Here is a 17,372-nt window from a genome sequence, read left to right as displayed (position 1 = left end):
CTTCAGTACCCCCTACCCAGGGAAGGTGTTCCTGGAGGAAGTAACATAAGTAACCTCCTGAAGGATGCTGAGAAGATAGGCAGGTAATGTGGGCGCGAGCAGCACAGGGCCCAGCGTGTGCATCCCAGTGGTAAAGTAAGTGAGTGTTTAGTGACTGGGAATACCTTCCACCAAAATACCGAATCCAAAGCAGGTATGTACTAGACTCTGGGGCCCTCTTCAAGATTAAAGGTTATGCCTCATCAGAGTCGAAGTATACTTCTCTCTTTGAGGGCTCTTAAAAGACTTTGAGCAGGTACATGAGAGTAATCTTTGGTCCCACAGGAGTAAAATCCCAGCATCTTTTTCCTAGAGTGAGGAATCCTGGGGGAAGGCAATTTCTCAAGAAAAAATGACTTGGCGGTTCCATGGCCTGTTGCCTCTTAATTTTTTTTAATGACAGAGCTATCTAAAACTATGGAGACCAGGGGTTGGGAGATGTGAGGAGAGCTGAGTATTTAATTACATAAAACTTGCCCTGCCAGCAGTCCGGAAACCATGAGCCAAGGGTGCCCCCACCCCTGGGGTTTCTGTCAACTCAGTGCCCTAGCTGTTTGCAGAGGTAGAAGATCCCCTGACCCTCCCAGTTAGTCATAGTATTTTCAGATCCTCCCTAGTTATCTGGTTTCACATGCCTGTTACTCACCTTGGGAAGTTTATGTTGCAAGTCACAGTGGGCTGCTAAAACAAATCCTTTCAAACTGTAACAAGCATAATTAAATAAAGTTCAGGTTTGTTTTCTTTTCAAACTAACCTTTCAGACTTTAAAAATCAGCCTGATTTAAAAAAAAAAAAAAAAAATTTTTTTTTTTTCAAATATACTAATTGTGAAAGTTCCAGAATGTCTAAGTAGGAAGTTGAAACCCACCCCAGATCCTGAATGGAGATGAGAACCCGGCTCCTTCTCTCCTAGTTACGAAGTAACATTCCCTGTCACCTGGTGGACATCTCTTGTGGACTGCCCTGCGGCGCCACGCTGCCGTGTGGGATGCACAGGTGTCAGAGGCTCTGTCACAAAGGAGAATGTCTGGGCGACGAGGTCTGCAAGCAGCCCTGCACCTCCTCCAGAGCCGACTGTGGCCACCCATGCATGGCACCCTGCCACCTCAGCTTGCCCTGCCCAGTGACCGCCTGCAAGGCCAAGGTGCGTAGTCCTGGCTCCAGGTGAGGTGTTGGCTGTGGTCCTGATGCTGCTGATGAGTCTAGAACTGTCTGCAGTGGCACTGAAGCACACATCCCAATCCGGGGTCGTTGGTTACAAGGAACTGCAAGTTAACAAAGAGAAAGGTGGACCTCTGACTGCCAAGCTTGAGATGGCCTTTTAGTTTAGAAAGTACCCACTGCCACCTGACCAGTCTCTGTCTCCCTTCAATCGAATTATCGAGAGAGACTCTTGATTGCCCACTCCATTCATTCAACAAGTATTTAAGTTGTAGAAGATGTTATGCTATATAGATGCTGGAGATCTACCAGTGAACAGGAGACACATGGTTCTATTAATCAGATGGACAGATACTAACTAGTTACTCAGGTAATTACCTGTGACTCAGGTAAGGGTTGTGAAGTAGTTACACCCTTGCAGGGGTTCCACAGGAACACGTGAGTGGGGGACTTAACTGTTCTGAGGGATGGAGCAAGGTCTCCCCTGAGGAGGTGAAAGTGTCTCCCTCTGGTTTGGTGGTAGAAACTTCATTCTAGGCCTGCCCCTGCAGGCAGGAGTAAGGACAGGGATAATGCCCAGAAAGGGGCACGCAAACCTGGCACTTCCTCCTAGAGTGTCAGCCACCACGTTGCCAGTTTGCGTGTGTGGTTAGCTCCTCCATCTTGGAGAGGAGCCTTTCCCTGTCTCTGTTCTCTGCCAAGGTTTGATTCGAGGGAGGCTTTAAGAATGAAACCTGCCCATTCACATGTTTTCCGTGGGCTGAAAGCTGTTCCACGTTCATCTCATTTCAGATAGAGCTGCAGTGTGAGTGTGGACGAAGAAAGGAAATCATGGTTTGCTCAGAAGCATCCAGTACTTATCAAAGGTTAGTGCTGCTTAAATGTTAACAATCGGCAGGTCTAAGTAAAGGATATACCGGAGTTTATTATAGGATCTTTGCAACTTTTAAGGACAGTTTTTAGATAAATTTTGAGTCTAGCTTTTCAGGTTCAAAGAAAAGTACTGCTTTATGTACCTCATTACCTTCCCTAACCTTAATTTGTAAACCATTTTATTTCCCCTCCTCCTTCCTCTCTCTCTATCTCTGGTCCTCTTTCACCATGAGATCAGAAGGGAAGATGCCCTGAGGTTGCATGAATTGCTTTCCTGTCCCGCCATTTGTGGTGGCACAGCCATGCCCTCTGCTCCAACTGGAGTGTGGGGGTTTCTGGCTGTTCTGTGGGTTGTCTTTGCAGCCTCCTGAAGTCTTGGGACCTGTGTGGTCACATGGGGATCTGAGTACAGGGGTGGAGATTTTAGGATGGATGGACAAATAGAGGCAGAGATAACAACTTAGAGATGCAGAGATGTGTCATAGAGGTGGAACTTCAGGAGTGTGCAACATCAGATTGACCGTGAATACCCACTGAGTCCTGGGCATTGGCCCAAGATGTTCAAGGGAGTGCTAAGAAATCGATTGCCTCATTTCCTGTGGAGCTGTTTAGACTAATTGAGATACCACGTAAATGTGTGGATAGTTACAATAAATAGACTTCCAAGGCTACACAGATTGTCAAGAGGTAGATTTTTCTTGAAAGACGTATTTTGTGTGCCTGGTGTGAGGAGATTCTTGTGAAATGCAGTGCCTTTCTTCCCTTTCTTTTTTGTACTTCAGAATAGCTGCTATTTCCATGGCCTCCAAAATAACAGACATGCAGCTTGGAGATTCAGTGGAGATCAGCAAGTTGATTACTAAGAAGGAAATTCACCAAGCCAGGTAATTTAAAAAATGTGTAGTTGTGCCCTCTTTCTCGCATTAGACTTAATTTCCAGAGGTCAGGAACCATTCACTTGTGTCAGTCCCCAGCAGTAAAGCCTTGCACACACAATATTCAACAGACCTCTGACATTAAGAGGCCATAGCCACTCCAGTGCAGTGAATCCTACTCAGGACACAGCTAAGACCAGAGGAAGCGTTTCTGGGCCTCACTCCGGATAGTAGCCAGAGAAAGCAGAGACCTGGGCATGTCCATTTTAACCTGCAAGAGAACAGAGAGGTGGCTGTGTCAAGAGAGGGAGATGGGCCTGTCAGAGGGCTGCTGGGAGCATTTGGGGGGCTGAGCAGCCTCAGGACACTCTGAAGTCTTTCGAAGGCCTGCCCACCTGTCCTTGAGAGGGACCTCATCCAGCCATTGTTTGATCAGAGTATGCTCAGTCTCTAGGGTGACCATTCAAGAACTTATTGCTGAGTGGTGATGGTGGTTTAGTCACTAAGTCATGTCCGACTCTTGTGACTCCATGGACTGTAGCCTGCCAGGCTCCTCTGTCCTTGGGATTCACCAGGCAAGAATACTGGAGTGGGTTGCCATTTCCTTCTCCAGGAGATCTTCCTGACCCAGGAATCAAATCCCGCTCTCCTGCATTGCAGGCAGATTCTTTACCAACTGAGCTACTCAGAGTAGGAGCTGTGAAACCTGCACTCTCACTTAATTTTTTCTTTGTTTCTCAAGGCTGGAGTGTGATGAGGAATGTTCAGCCTTGGAAAGGAAAAAGTAAGTAGTTTGAACTACAATTTATCTAACTGTCTTTGAGCTCTGTGAAGTTAGTGGGACGGAGCAACCCTTCAAGCATTCAGTCAGCACCTGCTCTGAGTCTTTTGCTGCTATTGGAGAGCAGGAGAAATTCAATCATCAAGAATTGAAGTGCCTAAGGATAAACCAGTTAGGTGATCTCAGCGTGTTTCTGAAACATGAGCTGAAGTGGTTTCAGGCAAGTATAAACATTACATGCCCCACAGCATACTAATTCAGGGACTGGCAGACTTCCTGATTCCAATGGAGATAAGAGGCTTAAAATTCTTTCAATGAACTTTTTTGTTGAAGTATAACATACATATAGATCAAAACTATACAGATCAGTGAGTCATCACAAAGTGAATACATTGGTGTAATCAGCAATGAGGTCAAGATATTGAAAGTTTCCAGAACCTGTTCTTAACACTCCACTGAGATATAACCTGTATCCTGACTCCTGACAGTTTAGATTATTTTGTGTGTTTTTGGACTTTAAATAATGAAATCCTGTGGGTGGTATTTTTGTCTGGTTTCTTACATTATATTTGTGATACTCCTTTTGTTGCATGTAGTAGTCAGTATTTTGTTTGTTTTCATTCCTGAACAATATTTATTTTATTTTAGTAATGTATCATCACTTATCTATTCTCTAGTTAATAGATTACATGTGTTGTTATTGGTATTGGGCTGTTACAAATAATGCTCTGTAAAGAACATCCTTGTACTAGCTTTGCTCTATATATGTACTCATTCCTGTCGGATAATAAACTCAGGAGTAGAATTGCTGATTAATAAGGTACGCGTATTTTCAGCTTCTGTTGATTCTGCCAGTGTTCAAAATGGTTGTACCAAGTTATACTCCCATGAACAGGGTCATATTTCCCACTGTGCTCTGTTTATGTCAGCACTTGGAATTGTCAGTCTTTTAAACTTTAATCCATTTTTGTAGATGTATAACTGGATATCACTGAGCTTTTAATTTATGTTTCTCTGATGACTGGTGAGGTTGATCACCTTTTCATATGTTTATTGACCATTTGGATATCTTTTGTGAAGTACCAGTTCAAGTCTTTGCTTATTTTTTAATTATATCATCTGTCTTTTTCATATTGATTACTAAGAATTCTTTTATATTTTAGATATGAGTCCTTTGTTTTATTTGAGAAGAAAATAGCAACCCTCTCCAGTATTCTTGCTTGGGAAATCCCATGGACAGAGGAGCCTAGTGGGCTACAGTCCATGGGGTCGCAAGAGTCGGTCATGACTTAGCAACTAAACCACCACCTTTATATATATATATATTTTTTTTTTAATAAATTTATTCTCCTTTAAAAAATTTATTTTTGGTTGTGCTGGGTCTTCACTGTTGCTTGTGAGCTTTGAGCTGTGGCTCGCGGGGGCTCCTCTTCATTGAGTAAGAATACCTTTGTTGCAGTGCATGTGTTTCTCATCACAGTAGCTTCTCTTGTTACGGAACACAGGCTGTAGGCACATGGTTTCAGTAGTTGCAGCTCACGAGCTCTAGAGCACAGGCTTGGTAACTGTGGCTCAAGGGCTTGGTTGCTCTGAGGCATGTGGAATCTTCCCAGACCAAGGACTGAGCCCATGTCCGCTGCACTGGCCGGCAGATTCCCGTCTACGGTACCACCAGGGAAGGCCTGTTTCGTGTATTGTTTCTCACACCCTGTGCATTCACTTTTCACTCTCCAAATGGTGTCTTAATAAATAGACATTTCTAATTTTTAATGTTGTTCAGTTTATCAGTCTTTTCCTTAGTTAATAGTACATTTTATAGCTTGTTTAAGAAGTATCTGTCTATCCTGAGGTCATAATGGTATTTTACCTTTCACATTTAGAACTATAGTTGACTTGGACCAATTTTTTTTTTTTAATCATAGTATAAGGAGGGTTCATGAGTCCTTTTTTTTTTCAAACAAATGTTCGCTTGACCAATATCGTTTATCAAGAAATCCTTTTCTCAGTTCACTGCAGTGCCACCTTTGTTTTAAAGCAAGTAGTCATGTTGCGTATGGGTTATTCCAAGTTCATTCTGTTCCATTGTGTTAGTATCACATTATCTGAACTACTGTACCTTTATAGCAAGTCTTTTTTTTTTTTTTTTTTTTACCTTTATAACAAGTCTTAAAAAGTGGTAGCATATCTCTTCAAACATGGTCCTTCTTCACGATTGTCTTGGCTATTCTTGGCCATTTGCATTTCCATTTAAATTTTAGAAATAGGTTATCAATACCTGCAAAAAAAAAAAAAACTTGGATTTTGACTGAGCTAGTATTTATAGATCAGTTTGGGAAGATTTGATACTTTGTAATATTGAGGCCTCTGGTTCATGAGCAAAGTATATCCTTATATTTAGTCATGTTTTCTTTCAATGATATTTTTATAGTTTTCTGTATATAGATTTTGTACATCTTTAAATAGATTGTTCCTTGCTGTATGATGTTTTTTTTTTTTTTTCCTTCGGTCTCAGTCCGTTCTCAGAACACGCTCCATCACCTAGTTCCCAGAACTCAGATTGCGCAGTGGTCACGTCATCATCGACCAGGGCTCGCAGAGCGGCAGGGGCCACCCTAACCAAACCCAAACCTTAGCCTAACTGCCTCTCCCTAACCTCCCAGCCCCCGGGTCCCTGGCCCCATTTCGCCTGACACGTTTTCATAATCCTCTCAGGCTCCGGGCCGGCGGCGCCGCCAGCTATGGGGCCCGATCATATAAGGAAAATACTGCGGCCTCATCCGGGGGCTGCATGGTGGACCCGGGGGCGCCCTGTCCCCTAGGCTACTCGCTACACCCAACCCTGCAAACCTCCCTGCCCCGCTTTGCGCGCCGGTATCTCCCGAGCGAGTCTAGCCGCCTCGGCTTTGATGCTATTATAAATGGTATTTTTTCCTTGTTACCATTTTGAAATTTTAATTCTCTAATTGCTTGTTGCTGGCATGTAGGAATACAATTGATATTTGTTGACCAGTATTCACAACCTTGCTAAATTACTTATTTCTGATTGTTTATCTGTAGCTTCTTTTGGATTTTGCGTGTACACAATCATGTCCTCTTCTAATTTATTTCTAATTCTTAACTTTTTTCTTTTTCTTGCCATATCACACTGGCTAGGCCTCCAGTACAATATTGAATAGAAGGTAGTGATAGTAGGTATTTCACCACTATCTATGATGTCTGTTGTAAGTTATTTGAGTATATTCTTTATCAGATTAAGAGGCTTTTTCTTTTTTTTTTTAAGAGGCTTTTTTTATTCAGTGCCCGACAGACTTTCTAGTTCCAGCAGAGATTAAAGGTATAGTTCTGTGAAAATGTTTATATTTGGAGAATTTAGGTGAGGAGCATGTAGGAGTTTGTTGTCCTTTTTTTTTTTTGGCTGCGCTGGGTCTTCGTTGCTGTCTGTGGCTTTCTCTAGTTGGCAAGCAGGTGCACAGCAGGGCCTCTTGTTGCAGAGCATGGACTCTAGATCGTGCAGGCTTCAGGCTTCAGTAGTTGTGGTCCTCAAGCTTAGTTGCCCTGCATATGGCATCTTCCCAGACCAGATTCGAAGCTGCTCTGGACCACTAAGGAAGTCCCATTGTAATATTCTTGTAACTTACCATTCTTTGAAATTTTTTTTAAGATAGAATTAAGCAGAAACAGATAAACGCAGACAAATGCAGTCTTGTTTTACCTAGAAGGGCAACTTTGAACAATTGTTAACAATACCTTTTTAGGTGACTAAATGTGTAGACTGTAATATGATTAATAGCACTGCCCAAATTTCCTTTGATTTGACCCTTATGGTAACTTTGTAATAATTGCTGTTCAAAACTCTTGTCCTTTAAGAACTGTCATATTGTTCTCTGCTGCAGTCCAGAGATTTCAGAAATGCTGTAGTGAATGCATAGAAGGCCTCCAAAACACGGAAATGCACCTTTGTGTAGTTGAGACAGTATTGCACAGCAGTTAGAGCCAACCATAGCTTTAGAGTTAGATTGCCCAGAATTGAATCTTAGCTCCACTCACATAGCTGTGTGACCTTGGACAAAACACATTATCTCTCTAAGCTTTAATTTTCCCAAGTATCTGTGAATAGTGAGTGATAATAATAGTATCTACCTCCCTGAGTTGTTTTGAGGATTAATACATTAAAACTAACGATGATATACATAAAACTCTTGGCACAAGCCTAATACATAGTAGATGCTCAGTAAATGAAAGTTATTGATTAGAACTAGCTATTTCTGAAAGCCTTTTGAATTTCTCCTCAATCTTTGAACAATGACATAATGACCCTCACTATATAAGGATTCTTTCTTACTCACAGACCTAAAAAAAAAAAAAAGAGAGACATGTGAATTTGAAAAGGAAAATGCCATCTAAAGTTGCAAATACATGCTCCATTACAGAAATGGAAAACTGGCAGACCAAATTCACCCCACAGTTATGTTTTATTGGTGTGTACGTTTGAATTAGTGGCCAACTAGTCAAACCATCAAAAGATCTCCCCCTCTAGGAATTCTCTTGAAAATTTGAAAACTAAACCACTGGTCTAGTCAAGGCTATGGTTTTTCCAGTGGTCATGTATGGATGTGAGAGTTGGACTGTGAAGAAACCTGAGCGCCGAAGAATTGATGCTTTTGAACTGTGGTGTTGGAGAAGACTCTTGAGAGTCCCTTGGACTGCAAGGAGATCCAGCCAGTCCATCCTAAAGGAGATCAGTCCTGGGTATTCATTGGAAGGACTGATGTTGAAGCTGAAACTCCAATACCTTGGCCACCTGATGCGAAGAGTTGACTCATTTGAAAAGACCCTGATGCTGGGAAAGATTGAGGGCAGGAGGAGAAGGGGATAACAGAGGATGAGATGGTTGGATGGCATCATTGACTCAATGGACGTGGGTTTGGGTGGACTCCGGGAGTTGGTGATGGACAGGGAGGCCTGGCGTGCTGCAGTTCATGGGGTCACAAAGAGTCGGACACAACTGAGCAACTGAACTGAACTGAACTGAAACTGCTGGTAAAAAATCAGAAAACCTAGCAATAATAAACCAAATTCTTATGGGCATTAAGCTTGTAAGAGATCCCTGTCTCCTTGTAAAGGAAAACTATAAATGCTAAACTGAATTTTAACTATCTTAAAAAAAGGACATAACCAGGTGTTGGTGAGATGCCACGAGACTCATACAACTCCTGCTCAAAGCACAAACAGCATTGTTGGAACCCTTAGACCTTGATGATCTGGGTCTCAGGTCCATACTATTTAATGCAGTTATGCCACACCTGGAAACATTTTCCAGAGAAATAATCCTAAAAGGTTTTTGCTTGGAGATATTGTGTTACTTATAATATTCAAAAACTGGGGGACTCTTAAAGGAACCTAAATGGGGAATGCTTATGTAAATTGTGGGACATATAAAATTAGAGGATTATGCAGCTGTTAAAACACAGGGAGTGTGAAAATCAAACAGTAATATGAGAAATGCTAAAAAAGATTCAGAGTTTCATGTACTACTTAAAATTACAGAAGAAAAGTATAAAAGGAAGTACATTAAAATTAATGCAGCGCTTATGTTGTTAATGGAATTCTTTATTTTGTAGACTTTCTGTAGAGTGATGTTAATTTTAGTATTATCTTTCTACATTATTCATCTGATGTTCAGGTGAAACCTCAGAGGAAATAATATCCCACTGACCATCCCCGGTGCGTGCCCTCCCTCAGCCTTCTCTTCACGAGACAGTCTTAAGTCTCTAGTGTCAGCCTACAGCTTGCTCAGAACCATCTAAATCTGTCTTACTTGTTTTGTTCTATGAAGACAATTCAGTATCTTGTCCCAAGTTGTTCTTATTCTCCTGAATAATCAGGTTTACTGAAATGAGATGATTAATGTATAAAAAAACATAGAACCTGGTGGGTACTCTGTTACTATGAGATAATTTTCCTCCCCCTCCTTTCCTTTCATTTACATACTTCACTCTCTTTCAGGAGATTAGCAGAGGCATTTCATATCAGTGATGATTCTGATCCTTTCAACGTACGTTCTTCAGGGTCAAAATTCAGTGACAGTTTGAAGGAAGATGCTAGGTATGTGACTTGACCTACTTCCTTAAGTGTGGCTCACCAGATGTTTGCTCTTTTAAGATATGCAGTCCTCTGTGGTTGAGCCAGTTTGTATATTTGTATATTATAAGAGATTATATGGTATTTAATAAGTCATTCTCTTGGTTTCTCAAAACTGTCCCATTGAAGAGTTGAACTTGGGAAGTGTGTGTGTGTGTGTGTGTGTGTGTGGCCCCTGTGGTAGGAGGTGGGGCCCTCCAAGGGTTGGACTGGCTTGCAGTGAAGGGTCTCTGGCTGCGTTCCACCTCTGCCCATCCAGGTCTCCGTCACATGGGTGGTCTTCACATGGGTGGTAACGGTCTTATTTTCCTCTTGTCTCCTGGCCCTCTGATGGCTGTTTCTCTTTCTGTCTTCTCTCTTCTCATAATTGTTTTCTTATTACTTTTTTCCCTTTGTTCCGTCACATTCAGCCTTCTGTTATCTGACAGTTCCTGCCTGGCCTCTGCAATTTTCCTGCCCACATTGTCCACTGTCTGCACTGTATAGGCAGAGGGTGGATGGGAGGGCTTCTCAAAAGAGCAGAAACAAATGAAATTAACTATGGCTATTTCTCATTTCAGGAAGGACTTAAAGTTTGTCAGCGATATTGAGAAGGAAATGGAAGCCCTCGTGGAGGCCGTGAATAAGGTTGAAATCAAAATATCCAACTCTGTGTGTCTCTAAGGCCAACTTGATTAAAAAAAAAAAAAATCAAGTCCCAGAAACACTGTCAGTGTAAAGTAGTTGTAGGAAAAAGTCACAGCTGCCTTGAGGATCCTTACCTTTCTCCAAAGCCCAGCCATTATAACATTCATGGAAGCTCTAGCCTGGTTCAGGGAAGATATCTGCAATAATATTAAATGTAAATACACATCCTAGCCTTGTGCCTAAGAATGGAAGGAGACACTGTGGATGAAGGGGATTCAATAAGGATACTTAGGAAGACATGCTAACTCCTCAGATCTCTGATGAGCTTCCCTGGTGGCTCAGTGGTAAAGAACCCCCGCCTGCCAGTGCAGGAGACTCAGGTTCTCCCTGGGTCAGGCAGAACCCCTGGAGGAGGAAATAGCAGCCTGCTCCAGTATTCTTGCCTGGGAAATCCTATGGACTGAGGAGCCTGGCAGGCTACAGTCCATGGGGTTACAATGAGTCAGACATGACTGCATACGCATGCACAGAGATCTCTGAAGGACTGTTGTATGATTGGACTCAATGGTTCTTAATACCCCAAAGGCAGGAAAGAATATGTTGGGCAGAGATAGAAAGTTGAATGAGTAGAGTTGAACAGTAATGGTATCAGTTCCTTCAGGAGAGGGAAGCCTGTCCTGGAGGCAGCCGGAGATGTCGAGGAGGTGGCTTTAAGCAGTAAAGCCTCTCATATAGTCAGTAGCAGCCAGCCCTGCGGCATCTCCCTCTTCATTCAGAGGGCTTGTGAGTGAGGGAAAGATGGCTCCTTTGACTCTGTATCTAATGAAAATAGGTTTCCTTCCCGCCGCCTACTCACCCTCTGCCCTGCCTCCCTTCTGTTCCCACTCCCAGCAGGATGCTAGCACAAAGGAGAAAATGGAATCGTTGTTGCCCTCCTAATTAGGAAACCTGAGCAGATGTAGTTCTCTGCTAGCGTGTCTCTGTAAACTCACCATTTTTAGTGTGGAGTGTACAAGTGAGATTTTCTTGTTTTGTAACGCTTCAGTTTATTTAGTCATTTCTTGAGGACATCACTCACTCCCCAGTTAGAGGCCCTGTGGGAGCAACCATTGCACTGTCCACGTAGGCTTGGTTCACTCGCCCGCTGCCCCCCTGGCCCCAGCCAGCTGCTGCCACGTGGTTCACAGAGGAATTGCAGGAAGTACATCCCGCGCCCTTCCTGCCCCAGTCCCGCCACCTTGCCCAGCAGGCAGTGGATTGCTGTGTCCCTGGGCCTCCCAAACTCAGTCACCTCTTACTGGCCCAGGCTGTTCCAGGACAGCGAGAAGGACCTCTATAGGCATAGCCTGTTTTCAAAATGATGTTTACCAGTCAGTCTTCCTTTCCCTCCATACAGGGGAAAATTAGTAAGAAGAGCCACTGCTTCCCTCCCATGAACAGAGACCACCGCCGGATCATCCACGACCTGGCCCAGGTGTACGGCCTGGAGAGCGTGAGCTATGATAGTGAGCCGAAGCGCAACGTGGTGGTCACTGCGGTCAGGTGGGTGGATCTCGCTGTCACAGGGGAAACTGCTCGGGGGGGCCCTGGGCCTGAGAACCTGGGCTGGTCGGTGACCAGTGCAGGAGGGCTGCACTGGTCCTTGGTGCCTCCTTGGGCCTGGCCTTGGGCTGTTGTTTTTCTTCCTTCTTTGGAAGATTAGGTGAAGAGTCTGCCTCTGGGCCAACTATTCTGACTGATCTAAGGCTCTGAACCAGAGAGTAAAGCCCATGCCTCAGACCTCAGAGCAGACATACCTACAGCACATTTCACATCAGATCCATCCCTCGTTCCCTTGTGTCTTCCTGACATCATGGAAACAGAAAGAGTGCTGGCCTGGGACTCAGGGCATCCTCTGTGAAGAGTGTTTACCATTAGAGGAGACTAAGGCAGGAGTGTGGGCAAGGAGGGGACTGCAGGACCTAGGATCACTGTCCGAATCTGGGGAAGTTGGAAGAACCTCCCAACAAAGAAGACTCAAGTGAGATGAGAGGAAGCAGGTAGTGGGCCCAGCAGAGATAGATGAAAGGGATGAGGATTAGTCAAAGGTGACAGGTCATATGGAGAGTGTCCTGCATCATGTTAAGAGTCACAGACCGGATTTCCAGCTGTCTGCCTGTCTCCACAAACAGTTCTCGCTTTTCAAAACTTTGTGTTCTGACTTTTCACAGAGGGAAGTCCATTTGTCCTCCTACCACACTGACAGGTGTACTCGAAAAGGAGAATCAGTCACGGCCTCCGCCACCGATCGCTCATCACAGACAGACAGACAAGTAAGGATTCTTTAGCTGCTTCCCAGAGGGCCCTGTCTGTCCAGAGACGCCAGCGAGGAGTGAACTGCCCTGAGCTGCACTAGGCGTTGGCGCCTCCTTGGGCCTGGCCTTGGGGCATTGCATTCAGACATATGACGTTTGACTGAGAGGTCGGACACGTTTGTTCATGCCAGAGGGGTCCCAGGTTTGCTATTTGTAATGCCCACTTGCCCTCCAGGGAGCAAAGGCACTAGCCATAATTTCCACGGTCTAGATGGTGACTCTGGGAAATGGATTCAGTCTGCCACACCAGGTGATGTGGGAACATCACACACTCACAGCAGTTACTCTGGAGATAGAAGTGGGATTCTAGGGGGGCCGTTGGCAGTGAAGGGGAAAACTTTCGTGTTTTGCTCTGCTTACGTATGGTTTGAATCATTTTCCCGGATGCTCGTGATTAAAGAGAAAAGAAAACTGCATGAGCAAGCAGCAGGTCTGGCAGGTGTTTTCTCAGCCAGGAGCGGGGAGGGGTCGTCATCCTGCCTTCCCTTCCCAGGAGGGGACCAGCTGCCCTACGTGGGACTAGGCCACCTAGCTGGAAGCTGTTGGGAACCCAGTGGGGTCTCCTCTCGCCCTGGCCTTCCACACAGAAGCACCCCAGAGCCTCCTGCACCTCTGGGAGGGCGGGTAGGGACGTGTACAAGGTCACCAGGAGGGTCCTAGCCGTCGTGGCTCCCTTGGAGCTGGACGGGACAGCTCAGTATGGCCCACTGGGCACAGCGTCAGCCAGGGGTCCTGGGGCCAAGTAGCTCTCAGGACCAGCCCCACTCTTTCCCTGGGGAAAGACTTTATTATGGAAAAATTTTAGAATAGAAAGAATAGTGTTGATATATGAATATAAACTCCTGTGTGCCCTTTACCAAATTCCAACAGTTACTTGCTCATGTGGACCGCGCTGTCTCAGCAGAGTCTCAGACATTGTAAAGAAGCTGACCCTTCACTTTCTAAAACTGGCCTGAATCGGTTTCCCCCAAGCAAGAAAAGGTTGCTCATTCTGTGTTTGCTTTTCAGGAATCCTGGGAACAGCAATTTACAGAAGATAGCGAAGGAGCCAGTAATTGACTACTTTGATGTCCAGGACTGAGGAGATCATGACACACTTAGGAAAAAAAAAATGATTGGGTGTGATGGAGATTTTTTCCCCCGCAGATAAATCATGCTTGTTCCCGACTGCTTGGTGGAGTCACAGCTCACCTACTGTCTTGACCTTGATACATGCAAACCACGATTGTGTCAGAAATCCCCTTGTCCGCTTTGCCATTTGTAAAGTGTCTCACTTTGTCTCACTATTGCCAGATCTCTGACTGGACGGTCACTAGTGATTCAGCTGAATTTGCACAGGCTCCTCACACCATCACCATGATTGCCCTGAGGGTTGGGGGAACATCGGACTTGATTTTAGTCAAACCGGAATTTTAGCCTGAAAATGTCACTTAGTCATGGTCTCAGATGTCCATCCAGTTACCCATCCTCCTCCTGACAATGCCTTGCATTCTTAATCCAAAGTGATCACTATCTTCGGAAAGATAAAGGCTAACTTCTCAGTCCAGAATCCCAAACAACAGCTTGGTACACCACATCTAAGTCAGGTGTGCGGTTAAACCCAGCTGTCTGAGTCTTTTGCCAAATGCTCTCCCTGGTCTACCTAGCTAAACTTATCTGAGTGGTCTTCAGTAGCATCAGTTCAGACCTAAGAGAGGGCTCGGGGGACCTGTCTTCCAGAATCTGCAGAGGGCCTCTTAGCATCGAGCCTGTGCGGTGACAGGTTCCCTCTCCGCCGTGAGGGTGGAGGACATGGCACGAGCTCCTCCTCCCACTGATTCACACCGTGGCCTCTGCGCTGACCTGTGTGGGCATGACCCCTCCTCTTTGGTTGAGAAGGAGTCTCCTGGGCGCCTGCCTTTCCCATGTCACTTTCTCCCAGGCGTGCAGCAACCATATTGACTTTCCCTATCTCTGAGCTCTGGACTTCTGTTTGCATATTCAAAAAACTATGTGAGCGGTCCAGGGCTTATTCCAGCAGGCCCCCAGAGGCATTCTTCAGGCTCCTATAAGGCAGGTGCAGCGACAGTCACATTAGTTCAGCCCTCTTTGTGTTGGTACCTCTTCAACGGAGAGGCGAGACTTCCCAACAACTTCCTTCTGCTCCAGAAAAAGCCACAAACCCCAGAGCAACAGAAGGAGAAAGGAGAAGTGATGTCACAAAACTGGCCCTTAGTTTCACCAGGACAAGCAGGGCTGCCCTTTGGTCCTGACCCAGGCACTCTGCCTTGAAAGACATCAGGTCCAGCAGGAGGGTTGGAAGGGTGGGGACAGGTGGCTGGAGGGAGGAGACAGAGCCACACCTCGCCCTGAGCCTGTTTAGCAGAGGGTCAGTGGCCCCACACCCAATAGGGGCCTCATAAGCATCTGTTTCATCTTTCGAGCAGTGGGTTGAGTGGGTGAGCTGTACTGCGAGAGCATCTCCACACCAGCAGGAGGCAGACAGCTGAGGGGACAGGTGATGAAGCCGGAGAGGTAGACAGGAGTCAGTTTGTGGGGAGCCACTGAGGGATTCTCAGCAGAGCATCACAGCTGGGCTTAAAGCTGAGGGCAGGAGGCGGCAGAGGTCTTTTGTGGATGCCCGGACGCTGTAGGTATTGTGAGTTTCTGATGTGGCTACCCAAGTCTGCCCCCGTAGTGTGGACTAGCTCCAGACAGTAAATATGGGCATGAGTGTGGCTCTGGTCTTGACACTTCATAGACACTAAATGAGAACTTCATAGAATTCTAACGTCAGAAAATATTTTTATATTTTTCCAACCATTTAGAAATGAAAGAACTATAACTCATGGGTTGTATTCAGTATAGAAGTAGGCAGCAGGCTGGCTTTGGTCAGGAAGTTAGTTTGCCCACCCTGTTCTGGAGCAGTCACTCAGAGGGTGTCATAAAGGGTTTAGAGCGCTAACTGAGGCAAGAAAGCAGCCCAAAGCTGCCAGAGTGATGCAGGTGAGGAGGAGGTTGTGGGAGCTGGTGCTGCGGAGGAGAGAGGTCAGGAGATCTAGGAGGGATGATAGACTGCTGGTGTTCAGCAGGAGACCAGATCCCCTCAGCAAAGGGGGCTGGTTCTCATGGGTTTGGTGGATTCTCCTGGTGGATTGGTCTAAGCAGTGACCTTAGACCTTAGACCAAATCTTGCAAATCTAAGTAAATTACGCTGTGTGCAGGCTAAAAGGGAAAACACCTCTATCCCTTCCATGGAGGGGGGCCCTCTGGGCATCGGGACCCCACTTTTGCTCCCTGAAAATCTATTGGTATCTTCCTGCCCCTCCAGCTCCAGTCTCCAATGGGAGTTTACTGTTGGGACCAGAGCTTTCCAGAGGCCAAGTTCTTAACTCTGGAATTCCCTCTGGCTTGTCTGGCAGGGCTGGTTCCACTCAGCAGTGGTACCAGTCTGGTGTGCTGTGAGAGGCTGTGTGCAGAATGGAGATGACAAGTCCTTCTGATTGTGGGGTCTGGGATTGCTCCTGCCCGGGCCAGTGGGGGACAAGCCAGGGGAAGAAGGAATGTCAGCCCTAGGGGCGGGGAGGCTCAAACAGTGGCCCTGAGGTTTGGGTTTGGGGGGTCCTTCCCAAGTGGTGCCCGCGTTGCTTCATGCCTGAAGCCTGGAGACCTTGTTCTCTGAGGAAAACCTGCCAGTTTGCCCCCTCTTCCAAAACTGGTGGGGCAAGGAGGGACAGGCCAGAGCTGCTTCACTGTCACAGACCTGCCTGCCTTCCTCAGTCCCCTCACACGCCCTGCCACACCCATTGGGAGAGTTCCACAGATGTCCCATAGTGTCCCCCGTGGCCTTTCAGCACTCACATATCCCAGGGTGTTCTCCAAGCCAGACCCACCCCAGTCTGAGAAGACCCAGCCAGAAGGGACAGGGCTCCAAGGGCTGTGTGCCAAGCCAAGTCAGGAATCCAGGCCTGGGGTTCCCCAAGCTAGGCCAGCAGAGGGGGCAAGTCCTCAGAAAAAGAGGAGCTGTCTTCCCGGAACAGAGCTCTCCTGGAGTCCTGCCCTCGGCCCCAGCTTCACACGCACTGCCTCCCGAGACGCCCACTGCAGAGAACTCGGCTGGCCCTCCGGGCCCGACCGTCTCCCTCCGCTCACTCTGTTCCTGGGCAGTTTGCTTCCAGTGTCCAGGCACTGACTTTCCCACCGTCAGCCGCGGAGGAGTAGTTCCTGCCTATGTTCTGCCCTGGGCCTTTGGGAGGGGAGTGGGCTGGCAGGGTCTGAGGGGTCGGGAGGGTCTCCCAGTGTCGTGTGGCAGCTCGACACGCTCAAGCCTCTGGAGCCTGTCCCGGGACTGTGTCTTGGGCATAGGGAGGGAAGGGACAGACATCGTGAGGCTGCTCTGGCAAGGCCTGGGGTCTTCAGTCACCTGCCCCTTTACACCAGCACCACCGCCTGCCACGTGCGTGAGGGAATCTGGAGTCTTCACCTACCCACACTTTGCCAAGAGTGTCTTCTAATAGTGAAGAACTGTTCGCTTCTAAGTGG

General features: G+C 46.4%; 1 protein-coding gene and 2 non-coding genes across 4 annotated transcripts in view; 1 reads left to right on the top strand and 2 right to left on the bottom strand.

Annotated features, from left to right (window-relative positions):
- Positions 1–14,143, top strand: part of NFX1 (nuclear transcription factor, X-box binding 1) — a 69,091-nt gene extending 54,948 nt beyond the window's left edge. For both annotated transcript variants that reach the window (XM_061163823.1, XM_061163822.1), the window contains exons 16-24: positions 953–1,183; positions 1,993–2,066; positions 2,856–2,957; positions 3,691–3,732; positions 9,736–9,834; positions 10,431–10,497; positions 11,894–12,039; positions 12,708–12,809; positions 13,860–14,143. In XM_061163823.1, coding sequence (XP_061019806.1) covers positions 953–1,183; positions 1,993–2,066; positions 2,856–2,957; positions 3,691–3,732; positions 9,736–9,834; positions 10,431–10,497; positions 11,894–12,039; positions 12,708–12,809; positions 13,860–13,932 — 936 coding nt within the window. In that variant the 3' untranslated portion in view covers positions 13,933–14,143. The remainder of the gene's footprint in view (positions 1–952; positions 1,184–1,992; positions 2,067–2,855; positions 2,958–3,690; positions 3,733–9,735; positions 9,835–10,430; positions 10,498–11,893; positions 12,040–12,707; positions 12,810–13,859) is intronic.
- LOC133071476 (small Cajal body-specific RNA 18) lies at positions 6,233–6,315 on the bottom strand. Its single transcript, XR_009696430.1, has one exon. It is a non-coding gene; the product is annotated as a small Cajal body-specific RNA 18 (non-coding RNA).
- LOC133071482 (small Cajal body-specific RNA 17) lies at positions 6,391–6,533 on the bottom strand. The gene has a single exon (XR_009696435.1). It is a non-coding gene; the product is annotated as a small Cajal body-specific RNA 17 (non-coding RNA).
- Positions 14,144–17,372: the final 3,229 nt, after the last annotated feature.

Source organism: Dama dama, chromosome 16 (assembly GCF_033118175.1).
Source record: "Dama dama isolate Ldn47 chromosome 16, ASM3311817v1, whole genome shotgun sequence".
Lineage (NCBI taxonomy): Eukaryota > Metazoa > Chordata > Mammalia > Artiodactyla > Cervidae > Dama > Dama dama.
Note: the sequence above shows the minus strand (reverse complement) of the source record. Positions and strands in the feature narration are given on the sequence as shown.